Below are 25,592 nucleotides of genomic sequence, written 5' to 3'. Positions count from 1 at the left end.
ATACATCAATATGCAGGACTTCCTTTCAATGCCAACATACTGCGTGTCAAACCTTCAGTTCAGTTAAACCATCCATCATATCTTTCTTGGCCTTCTTGAAAATATTTGCTTTTTTCATGTGCTGATGTAGCTCATCTTTCATCTTTTGCAGGGATCCTTTTCCTGTATGCATTGATGCATCTAAAACAAAGTAATATATTTTCCATAACCATTCATATGCTATTAATACATTCCACATTATAAGAAAATATGTTCTCCAAAATATTAGTCTAAAGGGCTACTTGATGGCATGTACAATGACAGATGTAACTGTTATTCTTAATGTGAGTGTATTTGTATGTCTTTTATAAAGTTCTATTGAAATGGTGGTGTATTAGAGTTAGGTCTGGAAATAGTTGGACATTGATACAATTTTCATAATTTTGGCTCTGTACGCCACCACAAAGTATTTGAAATTAAACAATCGAGACACAATTGAAGTGCAGACTTTACGCTTTAATTCAGTGGGGTTGAACAAACATATCATATGAAACATTTAGGAATTGCAACCATTTTCATACACAGTCCCCTTATTTCAGGGGCTCAAATATAATTGGACAAAAGAACACAATCATAAATAACATTTTCATTTTTAATACTTTGTTGAGAACCCTTTGCGAACAATGACTGCTTGAAGTCTGGAACGCACGGACATCACCAAACCCTTTGTGATGCTTTGCCAGGCCTTAACTGCCACTGTCTTCAGGTGTTGTTTGTTCGTGGGTCTTTCTGACCTATTTTTTGTCTTCAGCAAGTGAAATGCCTGCTCGATGATCGAATTGAGATCAGGTGATTGACTCGGCTATTGCAGAATATTCCACTTCTTTGTCTTAAAAAACTCCTGGGTTGCTTTCGCAGTATGTTGTGGGTCATTGTCCATCTGTGTGAAGCGCCGTCCAATTAACTTCGCTGAATTTGACTGAAGTGGAGCAGACAATATATCCCTATACACTTCATAAATCTTCCGGCTGCTTCTGTCTTCTGTCACATCGTCAATAAACACCCGTGACCCATTGCCATTGGAAGCCATGCATGGCCATGCCATCACAATGCCTCCACCGTGTTTTACAGATGATGTGGTATGCTTCGAATCATGAGCAGTTCCAAGCCTTCTCCATACTTTTTTCTTCCCATCATTCTGGTACAGGTTGATCTTCAGTTTGATTTTTGTCTGTCCAAAGTATGCTGTTCCAGAACTGGGCTGGCTTTTTGAGATGTTTGTTGGTGAAGTGTAATCTGGTCTTTGTATTCTTGAGGCTAATGACTGGTTTGCACCATTCATGGTGAACCCTCTGTATTTTCTCTCCTGAAGTCTTCTCTTCGTGGTAGACTTGGATAATGATAATGATATGCCTACCCCTTGGAGAGTGTTCTTCACTTGGTTTGATGTTGTGAAGGGCTTTTTCATTACCATGGAAAGGATCCTATGATCATCCACCACTGTTGTCTTACATGGACGTCCAGGCCTTTTTGTGTTGCAGAGCTCACCAGTGCATACTTTTATATTTTTTTGCACCCGAAGGATGGCCTGTTTCACTTGCATTTAGAGCTCCTTTGAGGGTTCACAGCAACACCTTCCAAATGGGAATGCCACACCTGGAATCAACTCCAGACCTTCTACCTGCTTAATTGATGAAGAAATAATGAAAGAATAGCCCACACCTGTCCATGAACTTGCTTTTGAGTCAACTGTCCAATTACTTTTGGTCCCTTGAAAAAGTGGGTGCTGCATATTAAAGAGCTGTAATTCCTAAACCCTTCCTCCAATTTGGATATGAATACCCTCAACTTAAAGCTGGGAGGCTACACTTTAAGTGCATATTCATTATTTATCTGTAACTTATATTTTGGTAAACAGCCAAAATAACAAAACTTGTTTCAGTGTCCAAATATTTCCGGACCTAATCGTAGGTGTTCTTCTTCCTGAATGCAGAGCTCAATTGTAAATGGGACATAGGTTTCAGGTGACCCCTTTTTCAATTAAAAAAAAGTATGTGTTCATATTTTTCTCCCCAATTTTGTCATTTCAGATTTCTTTATATGGACATAATGTACCTTGTGGAAACAATATGGCAGCAGGTGCGACATGATCTAGTATTAAGATGTTTCCTCCAAGCACATATTGCCAGGCCTTTTGATTCTAATCACACTGCTCTTCTAATGAAGAATACACACGCTTAAGGAGTAAAGTGTTCCTCAGCTTTTGCAATCGCAACTGAGATTTCAGCAGCCCATTCTACCACAAGGAGTTGCTAGATATATTGTGCTAACATATGCTAGACCCCAAGTTATTGTCTGTATACTGAGACCAGGATTCAAACACCACAATGACGCTGCTATATTGCGAGGAAGCGTCTTAGACCACTGCACCTTGGGCCCTACTTTGTTACTTTAAATAAAAAAATACATTTCAACTTTAGTACTTACTTTCATATGATACATGCATGGAGTCCTTGATTGACTCGGATAAAGTTAAGTAGATCTGCTTCTTTTTCTTGAGGACGTCACAGATTAGCTGCGTCTTTAACTCTTTTTCCTTTAAGATACAAAACATTATTCAAGAAGCCCCTTTAATTCAGTTCATGGTTTAGTTTACTCACGTTTCTAAATGACCCTGTAAACTGTATTTGCACAAGATATCACTGTAATCCATTATTTTACGCTCTATTAACATGTATACAAATGCAATAAAAAACTGTAAACTGTATGTTTTTCCAATTTTTTATGAAAACCCTACTGTCTTAAGAAATGTCAGATGCAGTGACAAACTCTTGTGCTTTTTAACCAAGCTTTTTGTGTCAAGGGTAAAGTTCTCAATCTTCTCTTTGATTGGACCACATTTGTCATTTCTGAAAAAATATGGTTAGAACATATGGTTACAAGACTGGAATGTGCCTTGTCATTCCACATTGATCGACCTTTAGTGCTAATTATTGGATTCATTATAATAAAATAACTTACGGGAAAAAATAAGTAAATTCTTCATCAATAAAACTTCTCATGCATGAGGCTAAACTCTCATTAAGGTTCATATTTCCTCGGCAACTGGTCCCTTTTGGTTTGTAAATGCCATAATTCTGGCATAAACACTTCAATACTTTATGATATCTACTGCCTGATATCCGTTCCTGAAAAAAAAGAGTAAAATAAGCAGTTATTTTATGGTACAGCAAAGGAAATACAGCTCCAGAAAAAATTAAGAGATCACAGCACCTTTTTCGTTCCTTTCCAAAAAAGGTGAAAAGGAAAGTTTCGATTGAGGAACAGAAGGGTTAAAATTAAGAGAGAATTTTAACCCTTCTGTTCCTCACTCAAAACTTTCCTTTTCAACTTTTTTGGAAAGGAAAGAAAAAGGTTTGTTATGGAAATTTTGAACTAAGGAACATTTGAGAAATATCTGTCTTTCCATTGGCTGGTATGTAAATCTTTACTTTGATTGTGACACACATGTCTGTATAATATCAGAGGATTATTAGGTATTTGGGCCATGTCCTCCTGCCTAGACAAAGAAGGTGTCAGTCCTTTCTGTTCTTTAGGAACGTAGGAGAGAGGGATCTGGTATATGTCTTAGGGGGCATTCTTGATTGGTCACAGTAGGTTGTAGGGTTAATCATCTGCCAACCTGGAGGTTGTCTAGATGTTTTAAGTTTCCCTTAAGGGTTAATAAAGTTAACCACATGAGGGAAGACACCATGTCCCTTGTGTCAAGCCCAGGACATGTGATAGAACAAAGGGCATGTGTTTGATTGACATGAGACCGATGGGCAACAACTTACCACACCCCTTTTTCTATGTAATAAATACGGATTGGTCTTGTATGGAGTTAGAGACTCCTCTGATTTTTTTTTTCCAGAAGTATATCTTAACTTGTTTGTCAAGCTTCTCTAGCTCAAGCACAAACCAGTTAATACAGATTTAAAGTGATGGTGAAAAAAAGGCTTTATTTATATATCTTTTGATCAGCTTACTGGTGCTATCACTTCATTCATTAATTTCTTGCATGAATGTTCTGACTGTTGAACTCCTTGTGAGAGGCACTGGTCAAAAATCTTACGAGGCTTTTCCATGTATTGACCAATGGATTTAAGGTTGTCATTAAGCCTCTGTTCCAAATCCTGGCGCACCTCTTCTTTGCTGTATTTCTGAAATGCAACTCAACAGAGTCAATATTATACACACTTTTTTACATGAAGTAATACTGTGTTGCCTATAGATGCATTAATATCTGAGTGTTAAAAATGTGGTCGCTATTATCTTGCTGTAAGTCAAGTTGAGACACATTCCCAGTTGCTGTCTATAGCTAGTGAGCATGCTGAAATCGGTGAATGTAGGTGTACATATTTTTCGTTTCACATTGAGCGGAGACAATCATATGTCTGTGAATATGTATATTGAAATAATGAAAGTTGTTCATTTTGGGGCAACTAATGTTAGTAGTTAAATGTTAGGCAGCTAAGCTAAAGCAAGCATACTTCTGTGTACAGTACTGTAGCCTAACAAGCGTGAAGAACGTGACTAGATAATTTGAATAATAATAATTGTATCAATAATAACTGATACAGTTCATGTTGTGGAGCTCTGCCCCCTAGAGGGCTACGCTATTAGTGGTTTAACCCACCGTGTACGCAGCCACCACTGAAAATGAATAGGCACATAGCTCAGCTGACACGGGCACTGCGATGATGGCTACTCCTGCCCCCTGCACCTCCTTTTCAGCTCTTCGTGACAGATCAGCGACAGCGGTGCACAGATTCCTCTTGAGTGTGGAGACGGCTGAGACCTTCTCTCTGATGGTTCAGCCCCTACCTAAATGTATTTTGGTGGTTTCATGTCACGGCGATTTCTACTTCCCTAAACGACAATTTCCATTGCTGAATTTGCTTTCCTTAAACAGTGAGGGATTCTTTTTTTTGATCCCCTGCTGATTTTGTATGTTTGCCCACTGACAAAGAAATGATCAGTCTATAATTTTAGTGGTAGGCTTATTTGAACAGTGAGAGACAGAATAACAACCAAAAAAATCCAGAAAAACACATGTCAAAAATGTTATGAATTGATTTGCATTTCTCCAAGTCATTAAGGTTTCTAGGCTGATGTTTAGCAACTCAAACCTTCAGCTCCCACCACAGATTATCTATGGGATTAAGGTCTGGAGACTGGCTAGGCCACTCCAGGACCTTAATGTGCTTCTTCTTGAGCCACTCCTTTGTTGCCTTAGCAGTGTGTTTTGGGTCATTGTCATGCTGGAATACACATCCATGGCCCATTTTCAATGCCCTGGCTGAGGGAATAAGATTTGACGGTACATGGCCCCGTCCATCATCCCTTTGATGCGTTGAATTTGTCCTGTCCCCTTAGCAGAAAAACACCCCCAAAGCATAATGTTTCCACCTCCATGTTTGACGGTGGGGATGGTGTTCTTGAGGTCATAGGCAGAATTCCTCCTTCTCCAAACATGGCGAGTTGAGTTGATGCCAAAGAGCTCGATTTTGGTCTCATCTGACTACAACACTTTCACCCAGTTCTCCTCTGAATCATTCAGATGTTCATTGACAAACTTCATACGGGTCTGTACATGTGCTTTCTTGAGCAGAGTGGATCTTGCGGGCGCTGCAGGATTTCAGTCCTTCACGGCTTAATGTGTTACCAATTTTTTTCTATGGTCCCAGCTGCCTTGAGATCATTGACAAGATCCTCCTGCGTAGTTCGGGGCTGATTCCTTACCGTTCTCATGATCATTGCAACTCCACGAGGTGAGATCTTGCATGGAGCCCCAGACCGAGGGACATTAACAGTTATTTTGTGCTTCTGCCATTTACGAATAATCGCACCAACTGTTGTCACCTTCTCACCAAGCTGCTTGGCAATGGTCTTGTAGCCCATTCCAGCCTTGTGTAGGTCTACAATCTTGTCCCTGACATCCTTGGACAACTCTTTGTTCTTGGCCATGGTGGAGAGTTTGGAATCTGATTGATTAATTGCTTCTATGGACTGGTGTCTTTTATACAGGTAACAAACTGAGATTAGGAGCACTCCCTGTAAGAGTGTGCTCCTAATCTCAGCCCATTACCTGTATAAAAGACACCTGGGAGCCAAAAATCTTTCTGATTGAGAGGGGATCAAATACTTATTTCATACTTATTCTCATTAAAATGCAAATCAATTTATAACATTTTCGAAATGTGTTTTTCTCAATTTTGTTGTTGTTATTCTGTCTCTCACTGTTTCAAATAAACCTACCATTAAAATTATAGACTGATCATTTCTTTGTCAGTGGGCAAACGTACAAAATCAGCAGGGGATTAAATATTTTTTTCCCTCACTGTAGATATAGCTTAGCCCTTCCTCTGGTGGCATGTGTCGCACTGGTTGGAACTCTAACTGTGGCGGCTCACAGTTGGATATGAGCAGCGGCATATGTTAAGAGACTTGTCTCCTTCACTCGCCCTTTAGCGTTAGGAATTCACACCTGCACCACCTCATGCTCTAGTTCTCTTCCTTTCAGGAATCTCTTATGGACGTTATGCTATGGTTGTGTGCTCTGTAGCTTTCACAGCGTCTTCCCTTGTTAAATAACTAACATTTCATAAATTGTAACTCTTATTTCTGTAACTTTCATGCAGTTTTACCTGGGGAAAAATGTCAGTAAAAATCTGGAATTTGTCTTGGAAATGATTGAACAGGTTAAGCGATCTGCCTAGCTAGGTAATGAGCTAACTACAGTATACACCTTGTGAACGCAGAATAAGTATGTTGTTTAGGAGGAAGACAGTTAATATGCTGAAAGGTACAATACCATGTCGCTGTTTCTGACTGCTTGTATCAGAGAGAGGATCCCATCCGCTCCAGAAATATAATCTGATGTCCTTGTGTGATGATCATTAAGATTTCTGAGAAATTCTTGAAGGTGAGGTATTTCTGTATCATTAAGGGCATTCATCCACTCTTCTAGAATGTAGTGAAAAAACAGGGGCAATTCAAGAGGGTGCTCAACACAGTTTTGTCTTGTATCACATTCTAATTCACATCATTAATAAGATTTGAACTTTATAAGTAAAGTTGCTGGGGCTTGCTTTTATGCTTTCAATGTATGTTTTAGCCGGTTCATTGGTACAGCAAACTTTGTGTAAAAGTAACAAAAAATACTGTTGGTATGGTTACTCAAGTCGCAGTATAAGTACATATATGTACATTAATGTCTGTGTATCTGTTTCGGAAAGTATATTCCATTGGAGCTGGAATATATTTAATTGAAAATAGTACGAAGACAACATATCAAATGTTGGAACTGAAAAATTATATAGTTTTCAAAAATACATGCCCATTTTGAATTTGACACCAGCAACCCGTTTCAAAAAAGTTTGGACAAGGGCATGTTAACCACTTTGTTGCATCCCCTCTACTTTTAACAGTAACTGTTAGGGAACTGAGCAGTCCAATTGCTGTAGTTTTGAAAGTGAATTGTTTTCCCTATCTTGCTATATAGGATATTCAACTGCTCAACAGTTCAGGATCTTGTTGTATTTTTCGTTTCATGTGCCAAATGTTTTCAATGGGTGACCGGTCCGGATTACAGGCAGGCCAGTTTAGCACACAGACTCTTTTATTACACAGCCATGCTGTTGTAATACATGCAGAATGTGTTTTGGCATTGTCTAGCTGAAAAAAGCTAGGCCTTTCCTGAAGATGTCTTCTGGATGGCAGCATATGTTGCTCCAAAACCCATATATATTGCCATGTGCACTTATGCACCCCATAGCATCACGAAAGCTGGCTTTTGAACTGTGTGCTGATAAGAAGCCGGATGGTCCCTCTCCTCTTTAGTCCAGATGATGTGGTGTCCATGATTCCCAAAAATAATTTCACATTATGATTCATCAGACCACAGCACAGTTTTCCACTTCACCTCAGTCCATCTTAAATGAGCTTGGGCCCAAATAATGCAGCAGCGGTTCTGGATCTTGTTTATTTATGGTTTCTTCTTTGCATGGTAGAGTTTTAACTTGCATTTGTGGATGCAGCGACGTACTGTGTTCACAAACAATGGTTTTCAAAAGTGTTCCTGAGCCCATGCAGTGACTTCTACAAGAGAATGTTTTTAATGCAGTGCCGTCTGAGGGCCCGAAGATCAAGGCAATCCAATATTGGTTTTTGGCCTTGTCCCTTGCATACAGAGATTTCTCAGAATTCTCTGAATCTTTTACTAATATTATGTACCATAGATGATGAGACCCCCACACTCTTTTAAATTTTATCCCAACATTTTTGAAAACAGGTTTATAGACGGCAATGGTTTAATTGCCCCCCGGTAACAATGTATATATATTCACAAAAAAGAGTATACATTGGTTTCAAAGAGAAGCAAGTATATATATGGGAATTACAGGCAAAGCAGAATAAGTTCAGAATTGTTTATGGTGATGTAATTTGACATAGCTATCTGACTTTTTCACTGAAACTGAAAACTTATACTGATACTTATGTCATGCAATAAAATGCAAATAAATTACTTAAAAATCATACAAAGTGATTTTCTGGTTTTTTGTTTTAGATTCCGTCACTCACAGTTGAAGAGTACCTATGATAAAAATACAGACTTCTACATGCTTTGTAAGTGGGAAAACCTGCAAAATCGGCCGTGTATCAAATACTTGTTTTCCCCACTGTAACTATTAAGCAGCGTGTTGTTTTTGGGAAGCTGCAGGAAATGTATTGTGATGTCATAATCACATAAGTACTGAAATCACACGCAAAAAAAACTCTGGGGGGCCGTTAAGTGATATTTGAAACTTAGGCGTGAAAAGGTTAATTTGGCTATTATTGAAACATAATTACAAACGATAAAGGCTGACAATTCAACATATGTATCACATTTTCCTATTTTTAGGTCTATGTATTTTTTTTACAGAAATAAATACCAGACAGACATTCTTTACCAATCTCCAACTACCAATTAAATTAATCAAACGTATTACGTTACTGTTTTTGTTTGCAGAGAAAGAGAAACAAAATCGCATACACATCCGATCATCTCTTTGATTTTTCTCTACTTATTTTATTGAAGACTAAGATTCTACAATTGTATTATGCTAAATAATTATTCACAAAACTAACACCAACAATCACCAATTATCAATTCCGCAAATGTATTACACCTTACTGTTTTCATCAATACAATTGTATGTAATCTGAACTCAGTGAGCAATTCAGAAACAACTTAGACATAATTTACAGCGTTTAGTTCACAATAGCAAACCAAACTCAATGATTTGACGCCCTGACAGCATTGCAGATGCTGCAAAATTTTGATGAGATGGAGTCAGATGGAGGATCAGAAATAGATCCCGAAATTGACGTTTGGGATGTTGGGTCTTCTTCTGATTCTAATAATGAGCCGCCACCTCCAATGCCTCAGCCTCCTCGCAAAAAATTTAACTAACCAACGGTGACCCCAAATGCCACTGCGAGACAGTACTGTAAGTCGTCCTTTGATCATTCTTTAACTATGCTAATCAAATTTACATTTGTAAATTTCGTTATTCATGTATGAGGTGAGGTGAGGACTTTGGTTTTGGGAATAATTTTTAGGCTAATACATTTGTACAGTATTAATCTTCAGTAAAATAAGCAGAGAAAATTAATTGTGCACGTGTGTGCGATTTAGTTACTCTTTCCCTTCTAAAATAAAAGCTGTAACTTGTAATACCTTTGTTGAATTGGTAATTGGTGACTGGTAAACAATATCCTTGGTATTTCGTTTAGGGAATAATTATTTAGCATAATACATTTGTAGATTTACATTTAAGATTTACATTTGATGAATTAGCCAACACCATTGAAAAATGGTAAGGTGTGATAAGTACCCTATATCATTTGTATTATATTTCGATAATGGTCATGGAAATGTTTTTTTTCACTTGTAAGTTCATTAAAATTCAACCAAGGTCTGATCATTCGTCTGGAATATCGGGTATTCATCTATTGACATAATGCATTCAATGAGGGGTGATTAGCACCTGGGTACCATTTGGGTACCAACGCTAAGTGGCGTGGGCTATTCCTATTTAAGAAAGGTCATTGAAGGAGGAGGGTGTAGCTTTCAAAATGGCAGTTTTATTTTAGTTACAAACTCAAACGCCAACTGGCGTAGGCAGTTGGCGGTTCTAGTGTTAAAGCTGAGCTTTATGTGTTGTTTGCACTGAGCAGGGAGAATGAATGGAAGGCTGCTGGTCCTGATGGTGTCCCCGGGGGTGCTCAGAATGATGAGTCAGTGAGAAGGTCAGGTGCCTTAATGCAAAGACAACCAGGGAGCTCATTGTGGATTACAGGAAGTCTAAAGGCTGCAGTCATGCCCAAGTTGTCATCGATGGCACTGAGGTGGAGTGTGTGCCCAGCTTTTATTTCCAGTGTGTCCACATCTCCAAGGCCCTCTCCTGGACCCTTAACACCTCAACCCTGGTGAAAAATGTGAAGCAGCACCTGTACTTATTGAGGAGGCTGAAGAAGGCCTGTCTATCTTCCAAGATCCTTGTGAACTATTACCGCTGCACAATTGAGAGCATCCTGACTAACTGTGCCACAGAGTGGTTTGGCAGATGCTCCGTGGCCAAATGGAAGGCCCTGCAACGGGTGGTGAGAACAGCCTAGCACATCACAGGAGACCAGCTTCCAACCATCGTAGACCTACAGCGAAAAGTGGTGTCTGCATAGGACGTGCAGCATCATCAGGGACACTTCACATCCATGCCACAAACTGTTTCCCTCCTTCCATCAGGGAGGCAGTACAGGTCTCTTAATTCCCACACCAGCAGGCATTTCAGTTGTGCATGCTACCTTCAATTTGCCTTGCATTGCCATTTGTACTTGTATATGCCTTCATTGCACATCTATACATTTCACTTGTAACATGCAAATACTTAATAATTTCGTTGTACTGTACTTGTATTGTTCAATGACAATACAGTTTAATCTAACACAACAGGGTTTTCTTATGCAAAATGCAGAGTTGAAAATGGAATAGAGTTGAAAATGCAATGCAAACACATTGAGCGTTATATTTTCATTCTGAAATCAGAAAACATGCCTTTTACATGCACTGCATCATCACACTCCTTTTCATCAATCTGGTGCGAAAATATGCATACTGCTTGATATTCGAGAGAATTTATTATATTCCCCTAAAACTGTTTTTATAATTTTTATAACCTTGAATATGTTGTAGAATAAAAAAAACATGTTCAGTCATTGTACCTGTCATTTCTTTTTCATCTGGTCCACTCTGCTTTTCCATGTTGTATTTCTTGGAACTTACAGTAAACACCTTAAAGAGACCCTCTGCATCACTGAAGTGTTTCTGAAACATGATCACAAAACAGTGAGAGGAAATTCCAGACACCCTTTGAAGATATTAATATTATTTTTTGGCATGCAAATGTTTGTACTTTGACTAATGTTAGAACTGCCTTACATACATACAAATATTGAGATTTTTGTATATAAGAAACAGTAAATATTTCTGAACTGCATAGGATTCAAAAATGTCTCCACTGACTTACCTTTACATCTTTTTGTTTGTTGAATTTTTCCCTCACTTTTTTCTTGGTTCTTTCATTTCTGGTCAAAATAGTGGAGCGAGCATTATCCTTTTGACTTTCCTCAATATCATCTGTCTTGGTGCAAATAAAGCTGATGCTTCTACATTCTCCACCAGGTCCAAAGAAGGTAACAGTGCTGTCTAAAATCTCCCAAGATTCCTTTTCTGAAATTGCTCGTGAAATGTCACTCACAATCCAAACAGCCGAGCAGTTTCCTACAAACTGAAAAAGTGTCAAGGAAATTGTTCATCAGTAAAGATTCATAGAGTGGGTATAGAAAGTCACCAACTTTCAGAATGTTCAACTTTTACAGCCTGAAATTAAAATACAAATTCTGAATTTTTTACAGCTTTACACACAGTACCCCACAATATCCAAACGATTTGTGGGATGCACATCCAGGGCACGAAGCTCCCGTTCAGGTAGGCCGTGGCATTTAAACAATGCCCAATTGGCACTAAGGGGCCTAAAGTGTGCCAAGAAAACACCCCCCACACCATTACACCACCACCACCAGCCTGCACAGTGGTAACAAGGCATGATGGATCCATGTTCTCATTCTGTTTACGCCAAATTCTGACTCTACCATCTGAATGTCTCAACAGAAATCGAGACTCATTAGACCAGGCAACATTCTTCCAGTCTTCAACTGTCCAATTTTGGTGAGCTCGAGCAAATTGTAGCCTCTTTTTCCTATTTGTAGTGGAGATGAGTGGTACCCGGTGGGGTCTTCTGCTGTTGTAGCCCATCCGCCTCAAGGTTGTTCATGTTGTGGCTTCACAAATGCTTTGCTGCATACCTTGGTTGTAACGAGTGGTTATTTCAGTCAAAGTTGCTCTTCTATCAGCTTGAATCAGTCGGTCCATTCTCCTCTGACCTCTAGCATCAACAAGGCATTGTCGCCCACAGGAATGCCGCATACTGGATGTTTTTCCCTTTTCACACCATTCTTTGTAAACCCTAGAAATGGTTGTGCGTGAAAATCCCAGTAACTGAGCAGATTGTGAAATACTCAGACCGGCCCGTCTGGCACCAACAACCATGCCACGCTCAAAATTGCTTAAATCACCTTTCTTTCTCATTCTGACATTCAGTTTATTTATTATTATTATGTTAATGAACAAGACATGGAGTACATTCATGTAAAAATGCCGGATTATAGCCAAGGGCTAATTTCCATCTGTAGTCCCACGGGCTAAGATCACACAGCTCACAAAAACATTGCAAAATAAAATGTACATCTACAGTCAGTTCATACATTTGCTAATTCCAATATACAATATTCACACAAAACTACATTCAACTTCACAAACACTAATCCATATACACATTACAAAGTAAAACAATAAAAAAAAGGATAAAACATACATACTAATGTGTGCAACTTTGATTTGCCCATAGCCATTTTTTCAACTGGACTTTAAACGAGCTATATGTAGTACATTCTCTTAGTGTTAGAGGAAGACTATTCCACAGGTTCCCACCCCGGACAGACAGGACCGTCTGACCGAAGGTGGTACACCTGTGAGGTATTATCAAGTCTCCTCTGGTAGAGGCTTGCGTGATCCTCAAAGAATTTTCTTTAGATTTAATAAAGTCCTTCAGAGGTGGCGGAGCGAGGGAGTGAAGGACCTTGTATATCAGATAGCGTGGGATAGCGGTTTTTTATCTAATGTTTTTAATGCCTTTTTATATAGACTTTCTAGGATTTTAAGTGTTGTGGGGCAGGCAAGAGACCAGGTAGTCAAACAGTAATCAAAATGAGAAATAATCATCGAATAAAAATATGTTTTAGCAGCACCCATAGTTAAATTATTTTGAATGTGCCCAAAATTTTGAAGATTAAATTTGACAACCTTTGCTACTTTTTTTACATGACTTTTGAAGCAGAGTGTTGAATCAAGGACTACCCCAAGGTATTTAAATTCTGAGACCAGGTGAAGTTCCTCTCCATTCAAAAAGACATTTGATCTGCTTACTTCGACAAAGCGTTTTGAGAAGTACATGCACACAGTTTTTCTGGTGTTCAACATGAGGCATGAATTTTTGAGCCAGTCCTGCACATAGGATAGGGCCGCTGTGAGATCAGCAGCTGCTTGTTGGATGCTTTGTGCTTGAGTGTAAATTACTGCGTCATCTGCATACATCTGCGAGAAGACGTTTGGGCATGAATTTGGTAGGTTATTGATAAAAAGAGAGAACAGAACCGGCCCAAGGACAGACCCCTGTGGGACACCAACTCCAGAATCTAAACAGGGAGATTTGACCCCATCTACTACCACGTACTGTTTCCTGTGGGACAGGTAGGATTTAAACCATAAAAGTGCTTAATCAGAGATGCTAAATTGAGTCAACCTGGATATTAGAATCTGATGGTTAACAGAGTCAAAGGCTTTCTTCAAATCTAAGAAGACAGCCCCGACACAAGGACTCTTGTCAAGCAAACCTTTTATGTTTTCTGTTAACACACACAGAGCACTATCGGTGGAGTGATGGGTCCGAAAACCAAACTGTAATGGATGTAGTGAAGGTTGGACATTTTCCAGATGAGCCGTCATCTGTCTGACTACCCACTTCTCTGCTATTTTTGATATGACGGGAAGTATGCTGATAGGTCTATAATTAGACATGTCTGTTGTAACACCTGATTTTAGTATTGGTGTCACTGCAGCCACTTTCCAATCTACAGGGACTATAGAATGGTTAAAAGACATATTAAGAAGATGGGTTATTGGACGTATTAGATGATCCTTGTACTCTTTATAAAAATGTGTATTAAGGCCAAATGCATCAAGAGTTTTTGAATTTTTCATGCCAACAATAATTTTTGTTACTTCATAGTCAGAGATTTCAATGATTTTGAATACAGGCTGATGTGGATCAGAGACATTGTCAGAACACAGAGATGGATCAAAATGCTGCGTAATCTCTTTCACAGAATTTATAAAGAAACTGTTAAAATTGGTGACTATGGAAAATGGATCTTTAATAAACGAGTCATTAATTTGAAGCTCCATTTCCTTATTGTTTATATTTAGATTTCGACCAAGCAGTTTATTTAGGTTTTGCCATACTAATTTTCCATTGCCGTTTGCATTCTCTAGTATTTTTATAAAAAAAGTTTGCTTTGGCCTGTCTCAGACTCTGTGTTACCTTATTTCGCACATGGGTAAACCTTTGACGGTCTGTTGTTAGACCTGATTTAAAAAAATGCTATAATATCAAGTCTCTAGCTAACATTCTTTGTTCAGCAATGGCAAGTGGCACATTCGTTTACATTTATATCTCCCACTACTCGAATGGGTTGAGATAACATCCTTCAGAGATTTAATACATTTACTGGTACATAATTCGGGATTGTCATCATACAGGATTGTATCCCATTCCAGTGATGACAGGGCTGTGGCCACATTTTGTCGTTGGCTGTTAGGTATAAACTCATAAGGAGACCAGTTATTTGTGGTGTTAAAGAAATCATTATTAACCCTCGACTTGGACAATTTCCTAGAAAAAAGTATAATATTATGGTCTGAAAGACCAGTCAGGAAATTGTATGATCTAATTATCCTTTCAGGTCTGTTGCTGAAAAGTAGATCTATTTTAGTTCTAGAGTGTTCCGTAATCCTTGTTGGATGCTGAACAAGTTGAAAAAAATTAAGATTATCCATTATATGCTTTAATGTTTTCCTATCTTTCTTACAGTCCCAGTTCACATTGAAATCTCCAATTACAATAACTTCATTGGACTTGTGTGTTGTATGATGTTTAAGTAGTACCAGCAGTTGTTCATAGAAGTCAACTTTGGCTGATGGTGGACGGTAAAGGCAAACCAGAGTAAAACTCATCTCTGCAGAGAGGGACATTTTAACTGAAACATTTTAATCTTACTTGGCACACTTAGTTGTGAACACTTCAAATTATTTAATCATCTTTGTCTGTCCTTTGGAGCACAGTTAAGACCATTATTAAGAAGTGGAAGGCGTATGGTACCACCCAGACCGTGCATAGACCAGGTGGTCCCCCCAAACTGGATGACCAGGCAAGGAGGAGTTTGATCAGAGAGGCTACCAAGGAAAATGTTTCATGTTTCAACATGACAATGACCCAAAGCACACCACCAAAGCAGTGGCTGAAGGACAAGAAGGTGAATGTCCTTGAGTGACCTAGTCAGAATGGTTAGACACGCAGACTACCACATATGATACCGGATATCGAATCATGCAGGGACAAGATTAGCTGAGAATAAGCTGGCAAAAAGCATCAGTAACTACTCACAGTAAACCAAGCAAACAAACTAAAAGGACAATAAAACTGTATCGGCTGACCTGAAATTCACCACAATGGCGGTCTTGGTCACAGGCCTTTGATATGAAGAGCTACGGCAGCTGGCCAGAAATGTTTTAACAAAAAGCTAGCAAGCAATGTTCTCCCCAAACAAATATACAGCTATTGATACAAAATCATGTTTTTAACTGGGAAAGATGGACAAAATAAGCTAACTGATGATTGATGGAAATTGTTTTCTCCAACAACAACAAAAAAATCGTAACAAAACAATATCATCTTTTTCATTTATATAGCTTAGTAGCAAGGAGTCATCATATAAGTACCTATAATTTGTAATTCCGTTTTCATTGTAGGTCATGTTTGGAGGCGCTCCATTAAACTAACGCAAGGCTATATAGATATATCCACATTCAGTAGCTTTCGGGCAACTGGGTAAGTAGGCAAGCTTGTTTCTTATATTGTTGTTGAAAAAGAAGACGGCCAAGAAGAGCAAATGTCTCACATACTTTGTTCCCAAGTTTGTATTTTAAATCTGACAATTCTTAACATTCTTTGGAATTTATTTTTGCTGCACTGTGTAAGCAGAGCCAGCCAAGAAAAGCAAATGTCTCTGAGTGAGTGAATGGATATTACGCATTCTTGCATAGCATATTGGTTAGAGACATAGACTGTCACACGGTAGACTGTGAATAAAATCGGGACTGGGGAAATTATTTTTTTCTTGAGGATAAGCTTGCTACAAGTATCAGTAGCTTGTTTGTTATGACATCAACCAAATCAAATATAGGATGAATATAATGCTAATCACTTCATTGAATCTTCATGAAAATAATTGTTAATAATTACCGATTTCCACATCTCATCTCTGCTCTTGTTGCAGTCTCCATTTCCTGGAAGATCCACCAGCACAACATGGTCCAATAGGTCTTTAGAGTTTGGCACCTTGATTGTTAAACATTTCACAAGTGGCCAATACAGTTGTTCAAATGTATCACTGTTTGAGTCACTCACTGTGAAACAAGCTATCTTTCTAGAGAGTTCTTCACCCTGCAATCGTAACAAGGCAACAAATTAAACGCATTGACACATGAAAAAATATGGAAACAACTTTCAAAATTATAGGCAGTGAGGTTTCATGAAATGCAGCTCCAAATTTCCATAATACTGGAAAAAATCTAAAGGCCTGCAAGATTTTAATGAAAGAATATTTAAAAGGCTGATAAAGGTTGGTAAAAATATTCATAAGTTTCAGAAAATGTTGAAATATTTTTAATGCCTGTGAAGTTTGTAAAAAGCAACGTACTGTGTCACAAATTACAATTTTTTTATGTGATGAAAAAAATTCTGGAATTTTGCTAAAGTGCTTCTTATCCATTAGTTCTTCTACATTTTTTCCAAGTCCCTCTTTTCCATACAAAGCATTTATCTTTCCATCATCATCCTTGTCACCATCCTTGACATTCATTTTCTTGTCATCATCGTCTTCCTTTTCACAAGATTTGCCTTGTAAGGACCATAGCTCATCATTCCAATCCTAAAAAATAGAAATGCATAACAAATGTGCAACACATACTGTAGCAAAGTCTCTCAATAGCTTGCACTTTTTTTGTTAACTATAACTTTTTAGAGAACTAAAATAAAGGGTGAAAATAAAATAACTAACAGTTCGCTAATGACTCATAATTGTATCCTAATAGTTATTTACCTGGTGTTTGGAAATGAAGGGCCTACTTTGCATCAACAACACTAACTCAATCACAAACAAGTCATTCATAAGAAGACAACCGATGGCACCTTTATTCATAGCACCTTGTTTCTAAGTAATTAATAATTTGATTTGAATCACAAATACACTGCTCAAAAAATTAAGGGAACACTTAAATCACACAGAGTATTGAAAAAGGAAATGTATTACGAATCAAAATCTTTACTAGATATTGTGAAATTCGTTGAGAACAAAGTGAACTGAACTTGTAACAACGGTCAATGGAAACCAAAACGACAGACCGATTGAGGGCTGGATTCAAACTCACACTGAAAATTAAAGTAAACAATTGAAATCACGGGCTATTCCAACTTGCATTCATTTCATTGGGGTAACTCATAATGCGACTTAGTGCATATGGCTCCCACGTGGCTGTATGCACTCCCAACGACATCTGGGCATGCTCCTGATTGTGTCCTGGGGGATCTCCACCTAGACCTGGATCAAGGCTCCTGGACAGTCTGTGGTGCTTCTTGGCTACACCGATACATAACGTCCCAGAGGTTCTCAATTGGATTCAGGTCTGGGGAACTTGAGGGCCAGTCAATGGCATCAAAACCGTCATCCAGGAACTGCCTACAATGAGGCCAGGCATTGTCCTGCACCAGGAGGAACCCAGTTCACCATGGAATCTCCAGACTCTTTCACGTCGTATGTGCTCAGTGTGAACCTGCTCTCATCTGTAAAGAGAACATGGTGCCAATGGTGGACCTGACAATTCTGGTATTCTCTGGCTGCATGGTGCTGGGCTGTGAGCAGAGGTCCCACTAGAGGACGTTGGGCCCTCATTCCATCCTCAAGGGTCTGTTTCTAACAGTCTGTTTCTAACAGTTTGGTCAGAAACATGCCCACTAGTTGCCTGCTGGAGGTCATTTTGTAGGGCCCTGGCAGTGCTCCTCCTGTTCCTCCTCGCACAAAGGAGCAGATATCGGTCCTGTGGCTGGGTTGATGCCCTTCAGCGGCCCTCTCCTCGTATAACGGCAGTTCTCCTGGTATCTCGTCTTGAGACTGTACTGGGAGACACAGCAAACCTTCTTACGACGGCACATATGGATGTGCCATCTCTGAGGAGCTGGACTACCTGTGCAACCTGAATCGGCTGCAGGTACTGCCTCATGCTGCCAATAATGACAAAGAAACTAGCAAAATGCAAAACAAGAGAAGAATCAGTCAGGAAAGATAAGGAGAGAGCAATTGTCTGTGGCCACCACCTGCAAAACCATTCCCTTTTTGGGTGTTGTCTTGCTGTTGCCTCTCCAGTGCACCTGTTTTCAGTTTCATTCGCACCAAAACATGTGACATTAAATCACAATCGCTTATGCTTCCTAACTGGACAGATTGATATCCCAAGAAGTTTAATTTACTTGGTGTTATACTGTGAAGATTGTGTTCCCATATTTTTTTGAGCAGTGTATAATAATAAATGCGTCAGGCAGTCTTTCATGCAATGGTATGCAAAATCATGATCCTACTAAACTAAACTGCTTCAATTAGGCAGGGCCAGCGCCAGGATGACATGACTGAGGTGCATTCTGTATAAATGTCTAATCACTGCGCAACCCCTCCCCGCAAGACGAAAAATTTAGAAACACATACAGTGGATATAAAAAGTCTACACACCCCTGTTAAAATAACAGGTTTTTGTGATGTAAAAGAACGAGACAAAGATAAATCATGTCAGAACTCTTTCCACTTTTAATGTGACCTATAATGTGAACAATTAAATTGAAAAACAAACTGAAATCTTTGAGGGGAAATTTTTTTAATAAAAACCCTACAATAACTTGGTTGCATAAGTGTGCACACCCTCTTATAACTGGGGATGTGGCTGTGTTCAGAATTAACCAATCACATTCAGACTCATGTTAAAAAAAAAGTCATTACACACCTGCCATCATTTAAAGTTCAGGTGTTCTAGTAGGATTTTCCTGACATTTTCTCAATTGCATCACAGAGCAAAAGCCATGGTCCGCAGAGAGCTTCCAAAGCATCAGAGGGATCTCATTGTACAAAAGCATTTCCAAAGCATTAGATATACAATGGAACACAGTGAAGACAGTCATCATCAAGTGGAGAAAATATGGCAGAACAGAGACATTACCAAGAACTAGACATCCCTCCAAAATTTATGAAAGGACGAAAAGAAAACAGGTCAGGGAAGCTTCCAAGAGGCCTACAGCAACATTAATGGAATTTCTAGCAAGTACTGGCGGTGTGCTACATGTGACAATCTCCCGTATTCTTCATATGAATGGGCTATGGGGTAGGGTGGCAAGACGGCCTTTTCTTATAAAGAAAAACATCCAAGCCTGGCTGAAGTTTTCAAAAAGAAAAAACATCAAGTCCACCAAAAACACGTGGGAAAATGTTTTATGGTCTGATGAAACCAAGGTTGAACTTTTTGGATAATTCCAAAAGGTATGTTTGGCGCAAAAACAACACTGCACATCACCCAAAGAACACTATACCCACAGTGAAGAATGGTGGTGGCAGCATCATGTTTTGGGGCTGTTTTTCTTCAGCTGGAACCGGGGCCTTAGTCAGGGTGAAGGGAATTATGAACAGTTCCAAATGCCAGGCAATTTTGGCACAAAACCTTCAGGCATCTGTTAGAAAGCTGAAGATGAAGAGGAAGTTCACCTTTCAGCACAACAACGACCCAAAGCACACATCCAAATCCAGAAAAGCATGGCTTCACCAGAAGAAGATTAAAGTTTTGGAATGGCCCAGCCAGAGCCCAGACCTGAATCCAATTGAACATCTGTGGGGTGATCTGAAGAGCGCTTTGCACAGGAGATGTCCTCGCAATCTGACTGATTTGGAGCGCTTTTGCAAAGAAGAGTGGGCAAATATTGCAATGTGAAGATGCGCCATGCTTATTGACTCCTACCCAAAAAGACTGAGTGCTATAAAATAATTAAAAGGTGCTTCAACAAAGTATTGGTTTAAGGGTGTGCAGACTTATGTAACCAGGTTATAGTGAGTTATTCATTTTGTATTTTTCCCCCTCAAAGATTTCAGTTTGTTTTTCAATTGAATTGTTCACATTATATGTCACATTAAAAGTGAAAAAGGTTCTGACATGATTTATCTTTGTCTCATTCTTTTACATCACAAAAACCTGGCATTTTAACAGGGGTGTGTAGACCTTTTATATCCACTGTAGGTTTTGTATAGTAAAGTTGAGTTTTTATAGTACGTTAGCACCAAGCACTTTAGTCTACAAGCCTGACCTGTTACAGCGGATTGAGTTTGGTCCTATTAGGTCCCCCATTATGATTACTATTACTATTATTGTCTTGTTTCTTGAACTCTTTTGTATTTTGAGAACTTTGAAGAACCTGCTTTTAGGTTATTAGGTATTACATTACTTCCTCCTAATTTCAGTAAAAGTATAACTCAGTGGAGCTAAGTTCCTTTTTCCTTATCAAAGATACTCAATATTATGTACTCCTGTTATTAAATAAAACCACAGCCATGATTATATTTTTTGTCAGCAGGCTGTGTTGCAGATTAATTTCAGTAATTCTTTGTTTCAATGTCTGTCTTCTCATGAACATTAATTGATTGATCGTGTGCAGCTCAACTATCAATTAAATACATTTTTCAGAACTATTCCAATGTTTTACTTGGACTTATATTATATAAATACATTTACATTCTAGATTTCATGTTTATATCTAACTTTTCCAAATAATTTATGCTAATGTATTTGTGGTCACAGTTTTCTCATGTTTGGGCAGAGCCAACTGTAAATATTTAAAGAGCATTATTCCCCGTGACACCACATTTAAAAACAGTGTGTGATAAGAAACACACTAACTTGTACCTGCACTGTAATGAATTCAATCTCTGCGATGTATTTGTCATTAGTCATATTGGCCTCCACCTGAATCATCACTGAGGTACACGCTCCTTGGTTTCCAGAAGGAAGCAGTTTCGTCTCACCCAAAATGGTGTTTATTAAGGAGCTCTTACCAGCTCCAGTCTTCCCAAAAACACCCACCATCTCTTTTCTGTCTTTATCCAACATATCAATTTTACTTCTGTTAGAAGTGAACAACAAACATTATTAAAGCAATTTAAGAAATTACATAAATGCATATGTTCATGTGTCTCTACATTTTAAAAATGAATAGGTCTACCTGAGGAAGTCAGTAAGTTTTGTAGAAGGCATTTCATCCAGCTTGCTTCTGACTCTTTGCATTATCTTCTTTGCCTCTGCCTTTTCTTCACTGTCTGGAAGATGATCACCAACAGATATCAATTCGTTGTACATTCATATTTTGTCTTTATACAACAGGAATGCAAAGGTGTGCTGCTATACTTTGAGGTAGTCAGCACATTTACATAAATACTTATGTCTGGTTTAAAGTTATAAAAACCTTGCATGGTTGAGCCTTTATTTGTCTGCATTATTTGCAAACTAAGATGGCCTCCATTAGCAGTATAGTGAACTGTACCATTTAGAGAGGTGGGGCTTCCCTCAACACAATGTAATGTACAGGAGCATGTTTGGCATGGCTCATTCTTCATATGGCTGGGATTATAAGGGACGTTTCTTAGATTTATTTTACATGCCTGGTCTTGCAATCGCCATTCCAATTCATTCCAAAAGGTGTTCAGTGGGTTTGAGGTCAGGGCTTGACCAACCTCATCGAACCATGTCCTTATAGACCACGTATTGTGCACAGGGGCACAATCATGCTGAAACAGGAAAGAGCCTTCCCCAAACTGTTGCCACAAAGTTGGAAGCACCTATTGGTCTAAATGTCTTTGTATTCTGTACCATTAAGGCAACCTTTCACTGGAACTGAAGGGCCTAACCCAAACCCTGAAACACAGCCCCAGACCATTATACCTCCTCCACCAAACTTAGAGTAGGCACTATGCATTCCGGTAGGGAGCGTTTTCCCGGGCATATGTCACACCCAGGTTTGTCTATCAGATTGGCAGTGAAGTGAAGCGTGATTCATCACTCCAGAGTGTGATTGGCATTGCGCATGTTGATGTGAGGCTTGCGTACAGCCGCTCGGACATGGAAACCCATTTTGTGAATAACTGTACTAATGTTGCTTCCAGAGGCAGTTTGGAACACTATGATGAGTGATGCAACAGATGACAGGCAATTTTTATGTGATAGGCATTTCAGCACTTGGCGGCCCTGCTCTGTGAGTTTGCATGGTCTTCCTCTTCGTGGCTGGCCTGTTGTTGCTCCCTGATGCTTCCGCTTCACAATAATAGCACTTACAGGTTGACCAGGGCATATCTACTAGGGCAGAAATTTCACAAACTTATTTTTGGCATCCTATGACAGTGCCATGTTTAAATTCACTCACCTCCTAAGTACGACCCACTGTACTGCCAATGTTTGTCTATGGACAATTTATGGCTATATGCTGGATTGTATGCACCTGTGAGCAATGGGTGTGGCTGAAACACCTGAACTCAATAATAAATAGGGGTCTCCACATATTTTGGCTATATAGGGTTTCTGCCAGATACCTTTCAGAGAGAAAAATATATTTAAAAAAATAGTACATTTGATTATACCATTTACCTACCAAGCATAGCAGTTGTTCTGGATATAGCACTACTTTTCTGCTTCTTTTTTGGTTTGTTTGCATCAGCCATGTCATGTTTCCTTTTTTCTGAAAATAATTGGAAACAACAAATGAATATGACAACATTCACAGAAGGTTATTGAGAACAATGCCATAGGTTTCTAATAGTAGACATTTCTGATACTGACAGTTGTCTAAGAAAATCTCTTAGAGATCCTCTCTAGCCATTGGAGAATGGGGTTGTGGGAGTTCCTGTCAATTTATTTTCAAATTAAATAGATTGATACATAGTATTACTATTAACTCAGACCATCAACACATTTAATTAATATTATTCATGATTTAGGTTGTATCAGAAATGTGTGAAATAATTTGCTTAGTCTTTAGAATCTGACTTCACTGCTGTTATCTCATCCACAAGATATGTCAAATCAGGTAATGGCCAACTTCACTTTGAAGATGCACTTAAATTGCAATCCATCAAAGAGTTAATAGAATGTTCTGGAAAACCAGAGGTATAATAAATCCACAGTACAGGTTCGCTAGGAGTGTTTGTGTAGAATGAATTATTGTCTCTCAGTTATTTACTGGTATTTTGTCCAGGATCATTACACTCTGAAAATGTAAAAAGTGGAAACAGACACCTACAGTACATCTACCTGTTTCAGAAAGCAAGCATCTCAGTAATGGAGTAATAGTAATAACTTCAACTGTTTATAATCTAGAGCCAAAATCATAAAAATAAAATAGTTTTTCCAAGCAACTGTGCATCAATTTATTTTTGTTACTTGCTCTTTGGGGATTTCGGCTGGGTATCTGTATAATCACACTTTGACTACTGCTGGTGTAAAAAGGGATTCATAAAAGGAATTTGATTGATTGATTGTGCTGTTTACCTGAAAGAGGTTTCTCCACACTGGTTGAGGCCATACTCTGAAGAAACACATGAATAATCATCCTGGATAAGGCATCATTTTACAGAACTTACAACACAATCTAAAATATTCATAATTTTCATTGAGTAAACCATGATCTGTTACAGCTGTACTCATAAGTTTGCATACTCACAATGTGAAATTGTGGATAGTGATCATATGAAGCCATTTATTATCACATAGTTGTTTGGCTCCTTTTAAATCATAATAATAACAGAAATCTCCCAAATGGCTCTCATCAAAAGTTGACATACTCTTGAATGTTTGGCCTTGTTACAGACACACAAGGTGACACACACAGGTTAAAATGGCAATTAAAGCTCAAATTCCCACGCTTTTTAAATTACAATTACAGTCTGTTTATAAATCGTCAATGGGGTTATCAGCTCTCACGTGGATGCACTGAGCAGGTTAGATACTGAGCTAATGGGAGCAGAAAAGAACTGTCGAAAGACCTGCGTAACAAGGTAAGGGAACTTCATAAATATGGAAATGGATATAAAAAGAAATCCAAAGCCTTGCAAATGCCAGTCAGTACTGTTCAATCACTTATTAAGAAGTGGAAAATTCAGAGATCCCTTGATATCAAGCCACGGTCAGGTAGACCAAGAAAGATCCATCCATCCATCCATCTTCTTCCGCTTATCCGGGACCGGGTCGCGGGGGCAGCAGTCTAAGCAGGGATGCCCAGACTTCCCTCTCCCCAGACACTTCCTCTAGCTCTTCCGGGGGGACACCGAGGCGTTCCCAGGCCAGCCGGGAGACATAGTCCCTCCAGCGTGTCCTAGGTCTTCCCCGGGGTCTCCTCCCAGTGGGACGGGACCGGAACACCTTCCCAGGAAGGCGTTCCGTAGGCATCCGAAATAGATGCCCAAGCCACCTCAGCTGACCCCTCTCGATGTGGAGGAGCAGCGGGTCTACTCTGAGCTCCTCCCGGGTGACCGAGCTTCTCACCCTATCTCTAAGGGATCGCCCGGCCACCCTGCGGAGAAAGCTCATTTCGGCCGCCTGTATCCGGGATCTTGTCCTTTCGGTCATGACCCAAAGCTCATGACCATAGGTGAGAGTAGGAACGTAGATTGACCGGTAAATCGAGAGCTTCGCCTTGCGGCTCAGCTCTTTCTTCACCACGACAGACCGATACATCGACCGCATTACTGCAGAAGCTGCACCGATCCGTCTGTCAATCTCCCGTTCCATCCTTCCCTCACTCATGAACAAGACCCCTAGGTACTTAAACTCCTCCACTTGAGGCAGGCACTCTCCACCAACCTGAAGTGGGCAAGCCACCCTTTTCCGACTGAGGACCATGGCCTCAGATTTGGAGGTACTGATTTTCATCCCCACCGCTTCACACTCGGCTGCAAACCGTCCCAGTGCATGCTGAAGGTCCTGGTTAGAAGGGGCC

General features: G+C 39.3%; 2 protein-coding genes across 4 annotated transcripts in view; both read right to left on the bottom strand.

Annotated features, from left to right (window-relative positions):
- The window catches only part of LOC117595221 (nuclear GTPase SLIP-GC-like), a 772,829-nt gene that overhangs the window by 4,245 nt on the left and 742,992 nt on the right, over positions 1-25,592 (bottom strand). The window lies entirely within an intron of this gene.
- Positions 2,614-25,592, bottom strand: part of LOC105012875 (nuclear GTPase SLIP-GC-like) — a 29,187-nt gene continuing 6,208 nt past the window's right edge. Inside the window, exons 5-16 of one of the 3 annotated variants that reach the window (XM_034295001.1) lie at positions 24,146-24,182; positions 23,250-23,336; positions 21,831-21,924; positions 21,515-21,731; positions 17,224-17,454; positions 16,767-16,967; positions 11,595-11,855; positions 11,290-11,392; positions 6,836-6,987; positions 4,008-4,181; positions 3,001-3,167; positions 2,614-2,888 (exon numbers count right to left, since the gene is read on the bottom strand). In XM_034295001.1, coding sequence (XP_034150892.1) covers positions 2,762-2,888; positions 3,001-3,167; positions 4,008-4,181; positions 6,836-6,987; positions 11,290-11,392; positions 11,595-11,855; positions 16,767-16,967; positions 17,224-17,454; positions 21,515-21,731; positions 21,831-21,924; positions 23,250-23,336; positions 24,146-24,182 — 1,851 coding nt within the window. In that variant the 3' untranslated portion in view covers positions 2,614-2,761. Of the gene's footprint in view, positions 2,889-3,000; positions 3,168-4,007; positions 4,182-6,835; positions 6,988-10,200; positions 10,495-11,289; positions 11,393-11,594; positions 11,856-16,766; positions 16,968-17,223; positions 17,455-21,514; positions 21,732-21,830; positions 21,925-23,249; positions 23,337-24,145; positions 24,183-25,592 lie in introns of those variants that run through there. The other 2 variants (XM_034295002.1, XM_034295003.1) reach the window with 2 other exon arrangements.

Source organism: Esox lucius, chromosome 11, assembly GCF_011004845.1.
Source record: "Esox lucius isolate fEsoLuc1 chromosome 11, fEsoLuc1.pri, whole genome shotgun sequence".
Lineage (NCBI taxonomy): Eukaryota > Metazoa > Chordata > Actinopteri > Esociformes > Esocidae > Esox > Esox lucius.
Note: the sequence above shows the minus strand (reverse complement) of the source record. Positions and strands in the feature narration are given on the sequence as shown.